Genomic DNA, 18508 nt, shown 5'->3' with positions numbered 1-18508 from the left:
TGCATGTTAAAATCTACCCATAAAATATGTATTTAACCTACATTATATAAATATTACTTACCTTCAATAGCTAGGTGAAAACCCCTCAAGATACTCCAAATTCGGCAAAGCGAAGTGAAAATGACCCAAGTCCCGATTTTATTAAAGTCACTGCCCAGATGACCCTTCTTCGCGATCGTGGAAGAAGCTTCATAATCGCGAAGGTAAAGCTCCCCCAGACCCAGGAAACCTTCATCGCAAACTTGAGGGAAGCCTCGTGATCATGAAGGCTTGGCCCGCCTGAGCATCGCGAACGCGACTGCATCTTCGCGAACGTGAAGGGCAATGGGTGTTGACCCCCTCCCAGGTCCCTTTCTTCTACGCGAACATGAGTGGGCCTTCGCTAACGCGTAGGCCTAGGACCTCAAACCTTCGTGAACATGACGGCCTAATCGCAAATGCGAAGAAAAAACACCGATGCCCAAATCCTTCATCGCGAACACGTGAGGACCTCCGTGTTCGCAAAGAAGGAAATCAGAACCAGCAATGCAACAGTTTTAAACTTAGCTCCTGGCAGTCCGATACACACCCAAGCCACTCAAGACCCCATACAACTGCACCAACAAGTTCATAAATATAATAAGGACCTACTCGAACCATCGAAACATGTAAAACAACAACGAAACTAAGAATCGCACTCCTAAACCAAATTGAATCAACTTATGAACTTCAAACTTCTCAACTAGCTCTGAATGCGCCGAATCATACTTAGACTACTCGGAATGATACCAAATTTTGCGTACAAGGCATAAATTACCATACATAACTATTTCCAGGCTCTTAATCCCAAACGGACCTCGATAACACCAAAATCTACTCCAAACCAAATTTAAAGAAGTAGAAAACCTTCAATGAACCAACTTTCAACATTAAGCGCCGAAATGCTCCTGAATCACCCGAAACCCAAAATGTTGGCTCAAGTCAAACTTGGCCATCATAGGCCATTATTAAGGAACTAAGTGTTCCGATTTCATTCCAAACCCTTTCAAACCTAAACCAACCATCCCCGCAAGTCATAAAATAATTAAAGCACATATGGGGAGTCTTAATTAGGGGAACGAGGACCTATAAAGCAAAACGACCGGTTGGGTCATTAAATTCTCCACCTTTTAAACAAGTCATCCTCGAACAGGTCTAGAATCATGCCTAGAGTGCTGAATAAGTATGGGTATCTGCTCCTCATGTCTTCCTCGGCCTACCAAGTCGCTTCCTCAACTGGCTGACCCCTCAATTGGACCTTTACTGCAGAAATCTTCTTAGACCTCAACTGGAGAACCTGCCTATCAACAATGGTGATATGCTCCTCCTCATAGCCTAAGCTCTCATCTAGTTGAGTCATGTTGTAATCTAACACATGCGACCTATCAGCATGGTACCTCCGGAGCATAGACACATGGAAGACCGGATGAACTCCTGATATACTAGGAGGCAAAGCAAGCTTATAAGCAACCTCCCCAACTCGCCTCAATACCTCTAACGGGCCAATGAACCTTGGGCTCAGCTTCCCTTCTTCCCGAACCTCATGATACCCTTCATCGGCGAGACTTTCAAGAGAAACTTCTCGCCCACCATAACTGATAAATCACGTGCCTTCTGATTCGCGTAACTTTTCTGTCTGGATTGTGCTATGTGAAGCTGCTCTTGAATTAACTTTATCTTCTCCAAGGCATCCTTCACTAAATCAGTGCCATATAACCTAGTCTCGTCGGGCTTAAAACATCCGATGGGTGAACAAACTCGCCGACCATACAAAGCCTCAAATGGAGCCATCTCGATGCTGGACTAATAATTGTTGTTATAAGCAAACTCGGCCAAAGGCAAGAATCGATCCCACTGCCCTCCGAAGTCAATCACACACGCTTTGAGCATATCCTCCAGAATCTGAACTGTCCCTTCCGATTGCCCATCAATCTGCGGATGAAAGGTTGTGCTGAGCTCTACCTAGGTGCCGAACTCACTCTGTACTGCTCTCCATAAATGCGTAGTGAACTGAGGGCCTCTATCTGAAATGATGGAAATAGGCACACTATGCAACCGGACAATCTCCTAAATGTAAACTTGGGCCAATCTCTTTGAAGAGTACATAGTCACAACTGGAATAAAGTTTGCCGACTTGGTCACCCTGTCAACAATGACCCAAATGGTATCAAACATCCTCAACGTCCGCGACAACCCAACTACAAGGTCCATAGTGATCCGCTCCCATTTTCACTCCGGTATAACCATCTACTGATGTAGGTCACCTGGCCTCTGGTGCTCATAGGTAACCTACTGGCAATTTAGGCATCTCGCTACATACTCAACTATGTCCTTTTTCATCCGCCGCCACCAATAATGCTGCCTCAGGTCGCGATATATCTTCATAGCACCTGGATGAATAAAATACCGAGAACTGTGTGCCTCCTCTAGAATCTTCTCCCTCAAGCCATCAACATTAGGAACACATAGGCAACCCTGGAGTCGCAGAACACCATCCTCACTGATAGTAACTTCCTTGGCACCACCCCGTAGTACCATCTCTCTAAGAACCAGCAGGTGCGGATCATTATAGTGACGAGCCATGATGGTGCCCAGAACCGTTGCTAGACAATCCAATATCAAACAACCTTGTGATTTTCCATTTTTATATGTTTTTCAAGTTAATAACTTTCCCCGATTTAAAAGATTTAAGAAATAACGGATTTAAAATAGGCAAAATGAAAGCAGCTAAAGGCAATCATAACCGTAGAAAATACAACCCAAAAATCACAAGTCTACTAGTGCGTGTGCCAAGACCCGGCGTCACAAGTGTATGAGCATTCTAGTAGAATATACAAAAGAATACTAGTCTACTATTTGAAATGATATAGACAGACAAACCGTGTAGTCTCGCAGCGAGGATCAAGTATGACTGCCGGACTGGTAACCAGATGTACCTGCCTCAGATCCTGCACAATTAAGTGCAAAAATGTGTAGCGTGAGTACATAAAAAATATGTACCCAGTAAGTATCCAATCTAACCTCGAAGAAGCAGTAACGAGGGGTCGACTTTAACACTTACTATGGGCTAACAATGATATATCAAATTATATACTAAGCATGGATTTCATGAATAATACTGAAATCTCAATAACAGGAAATAGTAAATTCTTCTTTTGCAAATATTAAATCCCAAGTTTAGTTTCATCATTTAACAATTTGTATTTCAAGGCATTTAAGCAATATCAATCATGAATAGTTCCAAAGATTATCATGCACAAATTATATCGAGGTCGTACGGCCCGATCCAACATAATAATTAAACTGTGTATTGTCGAGGGTCAAACGACACGAATCATAGATGCATCTATTTGCTACCGGGGCACTCAGCCCTCTCCACAAATAGGAAACATTTCAAATAAAACACAAATTCTCATTTATACTCAAGTATTTCATTCACAACTTCAAGTAAGTGAGTTTTACCTTTATAATTCTTTTATCAACTTCCAATATGACTTAAGCAATAAATCAGCAAGTAGGAGTGCAAACATTTCAAGTATACATGATACGGGTCCTAAACTACCCGGACAATAACATAATTAGTAGCTACATACGGACTCTCGTCACTTCATACTTACGTAGCCCCCACAAATAGGTACTCATATTTATTTAATTCACCTATGGGGTTAATTTCCCCTTACAAGGTTAGAAAGGAAACTTACCTCGTCTCAAGGCCTACTTTCCAGTCCAACATTGGTGCCAAACACTCAATTAGGCGCCAAACGACTCGAAACTAGTCAAATATTATATAAAATAATTAATACATGCTTAAAATTTCATATCCCAACTATTAAAGTGATTACCCAACTCTAAATGTGAGATTCCTAAAATTTATCCTCGGGCCCACGTGCATCGATTTTGAAAATATTCGAAGAAAGTTGTTATCCATAACCCCATGAACTTAAATATATGATTTTTACTAAATTCCATAACCAATTTCGTGGTCAAATCTCATTTTTATCAAAAACCTAGGTTTTCATCTACACCCTTGAATTTTATTAATTTTTACATGTTAATCTACCCATAATCTATGTATTTAACTCATGTTGTGTAGAAATTACTTAGCTCAAGGTGCTAGGTGAAAACCCCCTTCCAAGAGCTCCAAGAATCGCCCAAGAGTTGAAAGAAAATGAGCTAAATGGTCTAAGTCTCATAATTAATAAGCTGTGCACCGGCCTCAGATATCGCATTTGTGACACCTGGTTCGCAAACGTGAACCTGGCCTTAGGCTGCCAAGGTCGTAAACGCAACCAAGGAGTCGCAAATCCGGACTCTACTGAGATTGCAAATGCGGCCAATGTGTCGCAAATGCGAATACTGCCTAGGTCGGGCTCCTTCGCAATTGCAAAGCCCTTCTCCCAAATGTGAGGTTCGCATTTGCGAACAAATTCTCGCATTTGCGAGACTTGCAACTGCTGCCAAGAAACACCAAAAAACTAATGTGTTTTTCATCCTTCCGAACGTCCGAAACGCACCCTAGCATTCGGGGCTCCACACCAAATACCCACACAAGTCTAACAATATCATAAAAACTTGCTCTCGCGATTGGAACACCGAAATAACATCAAAAACCACGAATCAGTTGCGAAAATGCATGGATTAACTCATGAACTCAAAAACATCTAAAAATACTTCCGCGCGTACGATTTCTATCAAATCAACTCGGAATGACGCCAAATTTTGCATGCAAGTCTTAAATGAAATTTTGGAACTATTCTCAATTTTGGAATTTCGTTTAGACCTCGATATCACCGAAACCAACTCCTAACCAAATTTAAAGAACTTCTAAAATCTTCGAAGAACCAACTTTCACTATTAAGCGCCAAAATGCTCCCGGTTCATCCAAAACCCGATCCGAACATATTCCCAAGTCCAAAATCATCATACGAACCTATTGGACCCATCAAATCCTAATTTCGAGGTCATTTACTCAAAATATTGACCGAACTCAAACTTGGCTTTTTAGCCATCCTTAAGGAACCAAGTGTTCCGATTTCAACCTGAACCCTTCCAAATCCCGAACTAGACATCCCCGCAAGTCATAAAATAGTAAAAGAACGTACAGAAAGTCTTATTTAGGGGAACAGGATTCTAGAAAGCAAAATAACCAGTGACAATTTCTGGATAGGTTTTACTAATAATAGGGTTACCACTGTAAGTTAGGCTTTTGAATTACTCCATTTGACCTTATAATGAAGGAGATATGCTGGTTTCAATATCTAGAAATAATGTAGATTTTTAAAATACGAAGTCAGTGATAATTTCGTAATTAATCTAAAAAATCTAGTAACCCAATTCTTAGTAAAATGAATATAAACTTTTCATACGATGTCCAAACTCGACGATTCTTTTTGTTATGGCTCCGTAATTATGATAGGGATCTAATTATTCGATCAAAATAGAAATCAGAGCTTATTTGTTTAATATAGTACCATTTATGCTTGAAGAAACGATACCGAAACATTAGAAAAACGAGCGCGACACAACCCAAACATATCTGAAACTCACCCGAGCCCTTCGGGATCCCGTACGAACATACCAACAATTCCCATAACATAACACGGACCTACTCGAGGCCTAAAATCATGCATAACAATATTGAAACGATGAAACACACTTCAAATCAAACTTAATGAACTTTCAAACTTTCGATTTTCAAATAGTTGTGCCGAAACATATCAAATCAACTCGGAATGAACTCAAATTTTGCACACAACTACTAATATATCACGTGGAGATACTTGTGCTCTCAAACTACCAAGCAAAGTGCAAATACTCAAAATGACCGGTCGGGTTGTTACATGCCCAGTCATTTAAACTTCCAAATATCGGGATTTCGCCCATTTTTCACCATCTTCTCATTATAGCACGGCCTAGAGATGATTTTGAAGAGAAATTGCATCACCATTCCATAGGTTAGTATACTTTAAATCGTTTTCTTCCAATTCCATCAACACCCATTGATTTCTAACCTTAATCTATTTTCTTTCATGGTAGAAAATTAGGAATTTGGAGAATATTCGGGGATTTTTGTAAAATTGAGATTTAGACCTCAAATTGAGGTCGGATTTGAAACTAATTGCATAATCAGACTCGAAGGTAAATGGGGAATTGGGTATTGGTCCGAATCACGGATTTTGACCAAGCTAGTGCGAGGTTGAATTTGTTGACTTTTGGAGAAAATGTAAAGATCTTAGCTTTATGTATTGTAATTGATTTTCCTCGCATTTTTTGTTGATATTAAGTCTATTTTGGTTAGATTTGATTGGTTTGGAGGCGAATTTTAGAGGAAAGTCCCCAGTTGAGCTTTGATTTGCTTGCGGAGCGAGGTAAGTATTGGGTCTAACCTTGATTTGAGAGAATTAGGAACGCTTGAGCTATGTGTTATGTGAATTACATGTGTAATGGTGTATATGTGAGGTGATGAGTGTATATACGTCATAAAAATAATTATTTTCATGATTTTTCATATTTCATTAATTATCTCATTCCATGCCTTAACTGTTACATGTCTTAATTGCTTTCTATGCCGTAACTTGTTACATGTCATCTATTTACTCTTGTATTGAAATGCTCGTTTCTACCATGATTCCATGATTAATTTCTACTTGCGTTACTTGTCTTACTTGTACACTTAAATTATCATATATTTGTCTTGTCTTGTTGCTTTGTATTAATTGTAGCTGACTTGGTACGAGGTTCCTTTATGGCTTTGCTTTCATATTCTTTAATCGTAGAGATTCTTTTGAATTGAGTTTTTGAATTTATTATACTTATTGATTTTGTTTATGGATCGGGTTGCATGTTGCAACGAGTAGAATAAGGAAGGATTGATATTGATATGGTGGGATCGGGTTGCACGCTATAACGGATTTTATATGCGATTTTGATGTGGTGGAATAAAGGAGGATTATGATATTGATTCTAATTATATGGTGGGATCGGGTTGCGCGCCGCAACGGATTTTACATGATATTCTTGATATTGATACAGTTAAATAAGGGAAGATTGTGTTTGTACAGTGGGATCGAGTTGCGCGCCATAACAAATTGTGTGTTTTGTATTCGTTACTGTATTGTGTTAGCTTTCGGTGTATTCATACGAAACTCTAAGGACTGGTGTTTCTGGTTTTACTGATTTCGAGGATTGAGTTTATTTTCATAAGTGAACAGCCTTACTTTTCCTGTATACCTTTCCTGTTATTATTATTATACTGCATACAGGTTATTTTATGTGATCCGCCTTAGCCTCGTCACTACTTCGTCGAGGTTAGACTCCGCACTTACAGAGTACATGGGGTCGGTTGTACTCATACTATACTTGCACTTCTTGTGAAGATTTTGGAGTCGGTTCTAGCGGCAGTTAATAGATTGCTCGGAATGATTGTCTGACGGAGACTTAAGGTACATCCGTTCGCAGCCTTGAAGTCCCCTTCTACCTGATTCTAGTTGTTTATTTCATTTCAGACAGTCATGTTTTCATTCAAACCATTATTTGTATTACTCTAGTTGCCCGTGCACTTGTGCCACCAGTTCTGGGATTATATCTAGATATTGTTGTTGTTATAATTTTCTCACTCTATTTCAGTTTATTCAGTTCTTGGTTATTATTTAATTTGTATTGCTAAAAATGGTTAGAAACTATTCTAACGTTGGCTTGCATAACAAGTGAAATGTTAGGCGCCATCACAGATCCAAGGGTGAAAATTTCGGATTCTAACATTGTGCTCCAAAAGCATGATTGGATTTTGCTTTGTTTTAGCCGTATCAATCATCATACATTTTCTAAAATAAATATTTATAAGTTAGTTTATATATATATATATATATATATATATATATATACCTAAACTCCTGTTGTACAAAAGGAGGGGAACATAAACCAAACCTCCCAAACACAAATTTATATTCCTTTACTTTTAAATTTATATAAGGTAATGTTTTATTTTAACTATTTATAGTGGGATATTTTTGTCGTAGTGCTAAGGAGAATCTTAATACAAGGAAGAAAGGAAAAATAAATTAAACATGCAAAGGAAGTAAATTTTAAGTACTCACATATAATTTTTAAGATAAAATCACATATATTGCAATCTTCTCAACTAATATAGCTGAAAAGTTTAAACTTGATAGCTCATGGTTCTCAACGCTCTTCATTCTCTACCTTTTATCTTTCTAAATTCTTAATAAAACTATTTTTGAAATCCTTTTTAATTGGAAAGCATTTATCATTATTTTTTGTCAAAGAAAACCATTAAAAATATATTTCTACTCCACATTGCTTTCTACTGGAGATATTGTCACGACTCAGAATACCAACCTCGGAGTCATGATGGCGCCTAACATCTACTTGCTACGCAAGCTGATGTGAGATAGTTAAATATCCAAATTTTAACAGTTTAAACAAGGTAATGATAAATAATGAGAGATAGGAACTCAATATAATACAACACCAACATAAGTCATCTAATAGCATCTACTCCCAAAGATCCGGAGTCATGAGTACACGAACTACTAGAAGTTCTACAAACAGAGTTTAAAATAAATACAACTATTTTGAATGAAATGAATAGTAAAAGAGGGAAGAGAAAGGGGACTCCAAAGTCTGCGGACGCCAGCAGATCTACCTCAAGTCTCCATATGCAATAATCTGAGCTGATGCACCTCACTCACCACTGGAACCAATACCAAAATCTGCACAAGAAGTGCAGAAGTGTAGCATGATTACAACCGACCCAATGTACTCCATAAGTGTCGATCCTAACCTCGACGAGGTAGTGACGAGGCTATGATAGGACACTCACGTAATTAAACCTACACAAACATATATATGTACAAACATCAACAAAAAATAGATTTAACAATGTAAAATTGGGAGGGGACATGCAAAAGAGGAAAAAGATATGATAAGTACGACAGGTATGACATCACAAGATAGCCAAATAACTCATCAACCAATGAACACAGATAAACATGCGGTATAAAGATGGCACGACATCACCCTTTGTGCTTTTACTCTCATCCTTACCATGAAATAATGACATAAATAAAATAAAATGGCATGGCATTACCCTTCTAGCTTTTATTCTTGATTTGCCCATGTAACAGTGAAAAATTGGGAAGGATGGCATGGCATCACCCTTCGTGCTTTTACTCTCGATCTCACCATGTAACAATGAATAAATGATATAGATTGAACGACATTACCCTTCGTGCTTTAATTCTCTTCTTCACTATGTATTAATCAATAAATGAGATAATGCAATGGCACGACATTACCATTCATGCTTTAACACTCTCCCTTACCAGATAGTAAAGATAATATAAATTCGGGAGGTAAATAGCACAGAGAATGTGCTTTACGTCAAATATGATGTCAAGATACCAAATCTCAACTTCCAAAATACTCAACCATTACTAATTAAGCAATAATTGTAGAACAAATAATCAAATAAGTAATAATCTAACCTAAGCATGAATATCATAATTAAAAAGGCAACAAATCACAAGGCAATAAGTTCCATCCGCATGCTTTATCCCAACAACAATGCATAAATGCTCATCACCTCACATATACATTGTACCCACACATTAATCAAGTAGCAAATAGACAAACAAGTCCTAATCCCTCAACTTAAGGTAAACTACGACACTTACCTCGCTCCGCAATCAAATTAAAGCTCAACCGGGGCCTTTCCTCTAAAATCCACCACCAAACCAATCGAATCTAACCAAATATAGTTCAAACAATACAAAATAAGCTTTAGAAACTACTCATGAGTGAAAAAGATTCAATCTATAACGATTTCGAAAAAAAGTCAACAAAAGTCAACTCTAGGCCCGCTTGGTCAAAACTCGAAATTCAAACCAAAACCCAATCACTCATTTACCCCCAAGCTCAGTTATGTTATTAGGTTCGAAATCTAACCTCAATTCGATGACTAAATCCCAAATTTACAAAAATTCCTAATTCAACCCAAATCCCTAATTTCTACCATAAAAATTCTAGATTTAATGTTGAAAACTTATGAAATATAATGGGTAATTGAAAAGAAATAGATTGAAGTCACTTACCAATGAATTTAGAAAGAAAATCTTTTGGGAAAATCACTTCTAGGGTATTTAGGGTTGAGAGTTTGAAAGAAATGAGCTAAATCCCATTTTTTCCTCTTTTTTCCAGGCGCAGATGTAGCAATTATAGCCTGGGGTTCGCAATTGCGGCCTAGGGTTTGCAATTGCGAACCCCGCAAATACGAAAAAGTCCTCGCAAATGCAAATCATTCACATCTCTGCTGCCATCGCAATTTTGATGGTTTTTTCGCAAATGCAAACATTGGAGCTTCGCAAAAGCAACCAATTAATCGCAATTGCGATCCCTATTATCCCAGTCCCTTCTTCGCAATTGCGAAGAAGTTGTTCGCAAATGCGAACCAGATAGAGGTGATGTGTTATCGCAAATGTGAACCAGACCTCGCAATTGCGAGATCTTAGGCCCGTGAACTAGAACCAGGAAAGTCCTGACTCTTTCAACACTCCACCACGCGTCTGAAACTCACCCGAGCCCACGATGATCCAAACCAAATATGCACAAAAGTCCAAATATATCATATGAACTCGCGTGCGTGATGAAAACACCTAAATAACACCTAGAACTATTAATCGGACACCAAAACGAATGAAATTTTTAATGAAACTTAATAACACGCAATTTTCAACCGGACATCCGATTCACGTCAAATCAATTCCATTTTGCACCAAATTTTGCAGACAAATTATAAATACTATAACAAACTTATACCAAGTTCCGAAAAAGAAATCTGAGCCCGGTTGCAACAAAGTCAACTTACGGTGAAACTTAGGAATCCTTTAAATATTTAAATTTCTCGTTTTCAAAAAATTACGTTAATATAAGCTAGGGACTTCCGAATTCAATTTTGGGCATACGTCCAAGTCACAAATCACGATACGGACCCACTAGGACAGTCAAAATACTGATCCGGTTCTGTTTACATCAAATATTGATCATAGTCAATACAAATGAGTTTTAAGGCACGATTTCACATTTTCATCAATTTTTCTCATAAAACATTCTGAAAACAGGACACAAATTGCGCATGCAAATTTAGGAACGCTAAACGGAGCTATTCTGTGATGATTCAAATGGTCATCACGTATTTTAGAACCCAATTCGGGGTTCCGAGGCATCTAAGACCTCATTTTCTTTCTTCTCGATTTGCGTGCACAGTCCTGGCGTGCTTTCGAAATGTTTTTATGTGAAAATTTGAGAAAATATTAAGCTTTACCTTTAAAAATGGATTAAGTTGACTTTAGTCAACAATTTGAATAAACGGACTCAGACCCGTGTTTTGACGGTCCCGAAAGGTCTGTAGGAAAATATGGAATTTAGGCGTATGCCCGGAATCGAATTACAAGGTCCCTAGCCCGAGAAATAAATTTTTTAATAAAATTATTTAACTGAAAATATAATGGGTTTGGAAATTGAATAATGTTTGATCTTGTTGGAATCAGGCCCGTATTTTGGTTCCAGAGCCCGGTACAGGTTTAATATGGTATTAAAGTCATGTATGTGAAATATGGTGAGCAACGGAGTTTATATGACGTGATTCGGACCCTCGGTTGAGAAAATAGAAACTTTAAGTGTTCTTGAGAATTTCATTGATTTTGATGCTAAATCTGTAGTTTTAGATGTTATTTTAGCAATTTGATTGCACGAGCAAGTCTGTATGATGTTTTTAGACTTATGTGCATGTTTGGTTTGGAGCCCCGAGGGCTCGGGTGAGTTTTGGATAGGTTTCGGGATGTTTGGACTTAGTGAACTCTGTCGTTTTGCTGTTGCAAGTGCATAGGTATTTTGTGCTTCGCGATTGCGAAGCATTTCTCGCGATCGCGAAGTGTAAATTTGTCTGAGAAAGCAATCCTTCTGCGCGAACATGAGGCACTGGTCACGAACGCAAAGTATTGAGGGCATTACCCTTCGCGAACGCGACCAGGCTATCGCGAACACGAAACATGGGAACTGGGGGAGGGGAAAGATACTCCACGCGAATGCGGCAGTGGCTCATGAACATGGTAGGGGGATCGCGAACGCGGAGGTTTGGGGGGTATACCTTAGCGAATGCATAGGGTGTTTCGAGAATGAGAAGGTCACTATGACCGCTGCTTCGAGAATGCAATAGACCTCTCGCGAACGCGAATAAAGTCTGCCCAGTATTTTAAAAACAAAACCAGCACGGGAATTAGACCAAATTTCATATTTTCATCCATAGAACTCGACCTTGGGCGATTTTTGAAGTGGGGATTCATCACCAAATCATAGGTTCGTGTTCAAAAACTCATTCCTTTCAATTTCCATCAACACCCATTAGATTTCTAGGCCTAAATCTTGTTCTTTAAGGGTAAAAATTAGGGATTTTACGAAATTTGGGGATTTAGACCTCGATTTGGGGTCGGATTTCGAAACTAATTACATATTTGGGCTCGTGAGTGAATGAGTTTTGGTCTGAACCTCGAGTTTAACCAAGCGGGCCAGGGGTCAGTTTTTGACTTTTTGGGGGAACGTTGGGAAACTAAATTTGTGCATTGTAGTTGATTCCCTTAGCAATAATTATTGATATTGAATTAATTTTGTGTAGATATGAGTGGATTGTAGGTGTAATCTAAAGGAAAAGTCGTGGAATCGAGGTAAGTGTCGTGGCTAACCTTAGCTTGTGGGATTAGGTGTTGTTGCCTTATTTTTATGTGTTTAGTTGTTGAGTATGACGTATAGGTGAGCTGACGAGTATCTATACATTGTTGTCGGGTCATAGCATGCAAGTGAGTCTTATACTTGTGACTGTTGTATTCCTTTATATGTACTATTCATGCTTTAAATGGTTAATTCTTCATGTTAAACGAGTTTTAGTATGTTTTTCCCTGTTTTGGATATTGGTTGAGTATTGACTCAAGTTGAGATCTATATTGTGAAGTTAAATGTTTAAACAAGGTTTGTTATTGTTGATTCCCTTGCCGGGATATTATTGTTTCTATTGATTGGGTGAGGAAGAGTGTAAAGCACGAAGGGCCGTGCACAATATTGTGAGTGAGTGTTAGTGCACGAATGGTGATGCTATGCCATATTTTGTGAGTGTTAATGCACTAAGGGTGATGTCGTGCAATGATTATGAGAGAGTTAATGCACGAAGGGTGATGTCGTGCCGTTTTTGTTGTTTCTTATGGTAAGGACGAGAGTAAAAGGACGAAGGGTGTCGTGCACATGTTGCTATGTTATTATTTATGTTGGTTCAAAGCATGATATTTACTTTGTTTCTCTACTGTATTATTTCCAGAACATGATATTTCCCCTCAGCATGACCTCCCCCTTCCCGTTATTATCTATTAAATTTCTGTTATTATTATCTTCTCGTATATGATTTAACTGCACATGCTTGTATTGTTGTTGTGTCCTACCCTCGCCACTACATCGCCGAGGTTAGGCTCGGCACTTACCAATACATGGGGTCTGTTGTACTAATATTACACTCTATACTTTCTGTGCAGATTTCGGTGCCGGACCTCGTAAGTAGAGTTAGGTTGATGTCTTCAGTCCATCAGGAGACCCGAGGTAGATCTGTCAGCGTTCGTAGTCCCTGGAGTCCCCTTCCCTCTATCTTAGTTTTACTATATCTTTTCATTTGAGAACAAATGTATTTCTTTTAAACTAGTATTTGTAGAAAATCCTTAGAAGTTCGTGGATTGTGACACCAGATCTTTTGGGTAGTCACGTATTAGTGTTTTAAACTGTTATAAGATTTCCGCATTTTATATTTGTTTAGCTTAAATTATTGTTAATTACTATTTTGGTTAATGATTTATGCATTAGAACTATATCTGTTGGCTTGCCTAGCATTTGAAGACAAGTTGGTATCAGAGCACTAAGTTGCCTAGGTCTCACAATTCACGAACAATCTAGGTAGAGTCTGAGGGATCGGTACGGAGACGTCTGTGCTTATCCCAGAGGCTACAGAGTTTGGGAACAACTTCACTTCTATTCTTCTCTGTCGTGAGATTTGATTTCTCAATACTAATTGAACCTTCTACTCTTGTTCTTTCGTAGATGGAGAGAACACACACCGCTTTATTAGCTGATCAGCAGCCCGAGCCCCCAGTGGTAGCTCCTACGACGGGAAGAGGACGAGGCCAAGGCCGTGCCAGAGGCCAAGGCAGGGGCAGAGCTCAGCCCAGAGCTCGAGCAGCAGCACCAACGGTGGAGCCTCAAGTAGAGTTTAATGAGGAGGCTCCAACCCAGACAGTCCCAGCAGGACCAACTCAGGTCCCGGAGGGTTTCATAGCCACCCCAATGTTTCAGGATGCTTTGGTCCATCTAGTAGGCCTCATGGAGAGTGTAGCTCAGACCGGGACATTCCCCAGAGCACCAGCCATCTCTCAAGCTAGGAAAGGAGCCCATACTCCCGCTACTCACACTCCGGAGTAGATGGTTCCTCGGTTTCAGACTCCAGCAGCTCAGCCAGTGGGAGTAGCTCAACCAGTTGGGGTAGTCCGCCGGGTGTGGTAGTACAGACCGACGATGGATCAACTATGTCTTCTGAGGCCATGTGCAGATTGGATAGGTTTACCAAGCTTTTCACCACTACTTATGGCAGTACATATTCACAGGATTCCCAGGACTATCTGGATAGTTGTCACGAGGTGTTGCGGAATAAGGGGGTTGTAGAGACCAATGTGGTCGATTTTGCTGCTTTTCGTCTGTCAGGTTCCAGTAAGAAATGGTAGAGGGATTTTTGTTTGGATAGACCAGCTGGGTCACCTTCTTTGACTTAGGATCAGTTCTCTCAGCTATTTTTGGAGAAGTTTCTTCCTATCACTCAGAGAGAGGATTATCGCAGGCGGTTCGAGCATCTTTAGCATGGTTCTATGACTGTCACTCAGTACAAGACCAGATTTATTGCTTTATCCCGTCATGCTCTTCTTATACTCCCCGCCAAGAGCGAGAGGGTGAGGAGGTTCATTGAGGGACTCGCTCATCCTATCAGATTGCAGATGGATAAGGAGACAGGGAGCGAGATTTCTTTTCAGGACGCGGCCAATGTGGCCCGGTGAGTTGAGGCAGTTCTAGCTCAGGGGAGTGGTCAGGGGTCTGACAAGAGGCCTCGTCATTCTGGTAGGTTCAGTGGTGCCTCATTTGTAGGCAGGGATTCTTTTGGTAGAGGCCATCCTCCCAAGTCATTTCATTCAGCACTTTAGGCTTCTCATGGTGCTCTAGGTAGTCGTGGCCCTCATATGCAGTATTCTGATCAGCTACCCTACAATGCACCACCAGCTCCTATCAGTGCACCACTGCTCTAGAGTTTTCAGGGTGGTTACTCAAGCTGTCAGGATCAGCAGTCTCAGTAGCCGAGGTCTTGTTATACTTGTGGCGATCCAAGGCATATTTCAGATTTTGCCCTCGAGCATCAAGGTTCTCGTGCCATGGTTCCGGCAGCCGGTGTTCCACCGCCCGCTCAGCCAGCCAGAGGTAGGCGTCAGGCAGCTAGAGGTGGAGGTCGAGGTATTAGAGGTGGAGGCCAGGACGCTAGAGGTGGAGGCCATCCCAAAGATGTAGTTTAGAGTGGTGGGGCCTAGCCCTGATGTTACACTTTCCCAGCCAGGCCTGAGGCTGAGGCATCTGATGTCATTATCACAGGTACGGTTTCAGTTTATAATAGAGATGTTTTAGTTCAATTTGATCCAGGGTCTACACACTCCTATGTGCCATCTTAATTTGCTACGTATTTGGTTGTGCCTCGTGATTCTTTGAGTGCTCTTGTATATGTGTCCACACCGGTGGGTGATTCTATTATTGTAGATCATGTCTATAGCTTGTGTATGGTTATTATTAGGGGTCTTGAGACTCGTGTTGACTTTAATGTTATTCTGGGGATAGATTGGCTGTGAACGTATCATGCTATATTGAGCTGTCATGTCAAGACCGTAACATTGGCTTTGCCAGGGTTGCCTCGATTGGAGTGGAGAGGGACTTCTGGTCATTCTACCAGCAAGGTTATTTCTTATATGAAGGCTCGACGTATGGTCGAGAAGGGGTGTTTGGCTTATTTGCCTTATGTTCGTGGTTCCAGTGCGGAAGTTCCTTCCATGGATTTCGTACCAGTTGTTCGTGAGTTTCCATAGGTATTTCCTGCAAACCTGCCGGGGATGCCACCTGACAGGGATATTGACTTTAGCATTGATTTGGCTCCAGGCACTCAACCAATTTCTATTCCGCCATACCGTATGGCCCAACTAGAGTTGAAAGAATTGAAGGAGCAATTGCAAGATTTGCTTGATAAGAGCTTTATTAGGCCTAGTGTCTCGCCTTGGGGTGCACCAGTGATATTTGTAAAGAAGAAGGATGGATCGATGAGAATGTGCATAGACTAACGACAGTTGAACAAAGTCACTGTCAAGAACAAGTATCCATTGCCGAGGATCGATGATTTATTTGATCAACTTCAGAGTGCCAAAGTGTTTTCGAAGATTGACTTGAGGTCTAGCTACCATCAGTTGAGGATTAGGGCATTCGATGTCCCTAAGACCTTTTTACACTCAGCACGGGCATTATGAGTTTCTAGTGATACCATTTGGGTTGACAAATGCCCCAGCAGCGTTCATGGATTTGATGAACCGAGTGTTCAAGCCCTATTTGGATTTCTTCGTGATTGTTTTTATTGATGATATCTTGATCTACTCCCACAGCCGAGAGGAGCGTGAGCAGCATCTTCGAGTCGTTCTTCAGACTCTGAGGGGTAGTCAGTTATATGCTAAGTTTTCGAAATGTGAGTTTGGGTTGAGTTCAGCTGCATTCTTGGGTCACATCGTATCAGCAAAGGGTATTCAGGTGGATTCTAAGAAGATTGAGGCAGTCAAGGACTAGCCCAGACCCACATCAGCTACAGAGATCCGGAGTTTATTGGATTTGGCGGGTTATTACCGTCGGTTTGTGGAGGGGTTTTCATCTATAAAATCCCCGATGACCAAGTTGACCCAGAAGGGTGCCTAGTTTAGGTGGTCAGACGAGTGTGAGACGAGCTTTCAGAACCTCAAGACAGCTTTGACTACGGCACCGGTGTTGGTGTTGCCCACAGGTTCAGGGCCCTATGCAGTATATTGTGACGCACCTAATGTTGGACTTGGTGTGGTGTTGATGCAGAATGGCAAGGTTCTTGCATATGCTTCGCGGCAATTGAAGATTCGCGAGAAGAATTATCCAGTTCCTGACTTGGAGCTAGCAGCCATTGTTCACGCACTGAAGATTTGGAGGCATTATCTATGTGGCGTTGTGAACAACTAATTTTTGACCACACCCAAATTTTATACTATTTTAGTATAAATATTTTCTATAGGTCTAATCTTTATATATATATATATTGTTAGTCTAGAGCTAGTTAATTAATATTTTGTCTTAATATTTATTTGAATTCTATTAATAAAAGAAAATAGAAAAGAAAAAGGAAGAAGAATAAGCAACAACTACTCACATGATGTTTTTAAGAGTTTGTAACAAATTTGACTTCAAAAGTTTTGCAACTCATCCATGACTCCTCTGTCACTTCCTTCCCCATTTTCACTCACGTCCCAACCCCATATCCCATTTCCGTCACACGCACACGCGCACACACACACACACGACCCTCCAACTCTTCACGTCTTTCACTCTAGCACACAAACTCAATTCCTCAACTTCACTTCAAAACACACGTTCCCCAATCCAAATTGGAGGGAAAAAAAACTACTACTCTCTCCGTTTCAATTTATGTGAACATATTTGACTGAGCACGAATTTTAAGAAAAAATGAAGACTTTTGGAATTTGTGGTCCTAAACAAGTCAAAAAGGGGTCCATTTTATTTGTGTGGTTATAAAAGCTTCTCATTAAGGGTAGAATGGTAAGTTTAAGCTAAATTGTTTCCAAATTTAGAAATGGGTCATTCTTTTTTAAACGGACCAAAAAATAAATAAATTCACATAAACTGGAAGGAGGGAGTAATATCCTTCTCTACAAAGAGAACACTTAGCAAGAGAAAAAGGAAAAGACTCGGCAATCTAACCAAAAGAAAAATATTACATGCACAGAAACACCATCCTTAGGAGATTTTAAAGGAGAAAGAATTTTATTTAGATGAAACGAAAGTTCAGCCCAGTTCGAAGATCCGGTTCGCGGTTACAATTTTCGCTCATGTATTGTAGTTGCTGGAATTTATATTTTGACATTGAAACCTTAACTAAGGTTCATCTATACTTTCTTTATTATTCATTTTGATATTATTTGCCTACTGTTTGAATATGCAATTTGATGTGTTTTAGAGCCTATTCTTTCTATTGTTTTAGTTATATTCGACTCTTAATTTTTGTTTGTGATAATGTAATAAGTAGTATTTTGTTAAGTGAGTTAAAATAGTT

General features: G+C 39.8%; 1 protein-coding gene across 1 annotated transcript; it reads right to left on the bottom strand.

Annotated features, from left to right (window-relative positions):
* Positions 1-1234: 1234 nt before the first annotated feature.
* Positions 1235-1809, bottom strand: LOC138891325 (uncharacterized). The gene is made up of 2 exons (XM_070174719.1): positions 1569-1809; positions 1235-1452 (listed from the first exon to the last, which is right to left on the bottom strand). The coding sequence occupies exons 1-2, from the start codon at positions 1807-1809 to the stop codon at positions 1235-1237; spliced, it is 459 nt and encodes a 152-aa protein (XP_070030820.1).
* Between the last annotated feature and the right edge of the window lie 16699 nt (positions 1810-18508).

This window comes from Nicotiana sylvestris, chromosome 5 (genome assembly GCF_000393655.2).
Source record: "Nicotiana sylvestris chromosome 5, ASM39365v2, whole genome shotgun sequence".
NCBI lineage: Eukaryota > Viridiplantae > Streptophyta > Magnoliopsida > Solanales > Solanaceae > Nicotiana > Nicotiana sylvestris.
Note: the sequence above shows the minus strand (reverse complement) of the source record. Positions and strands in the feature narration are given on the sequence as shown.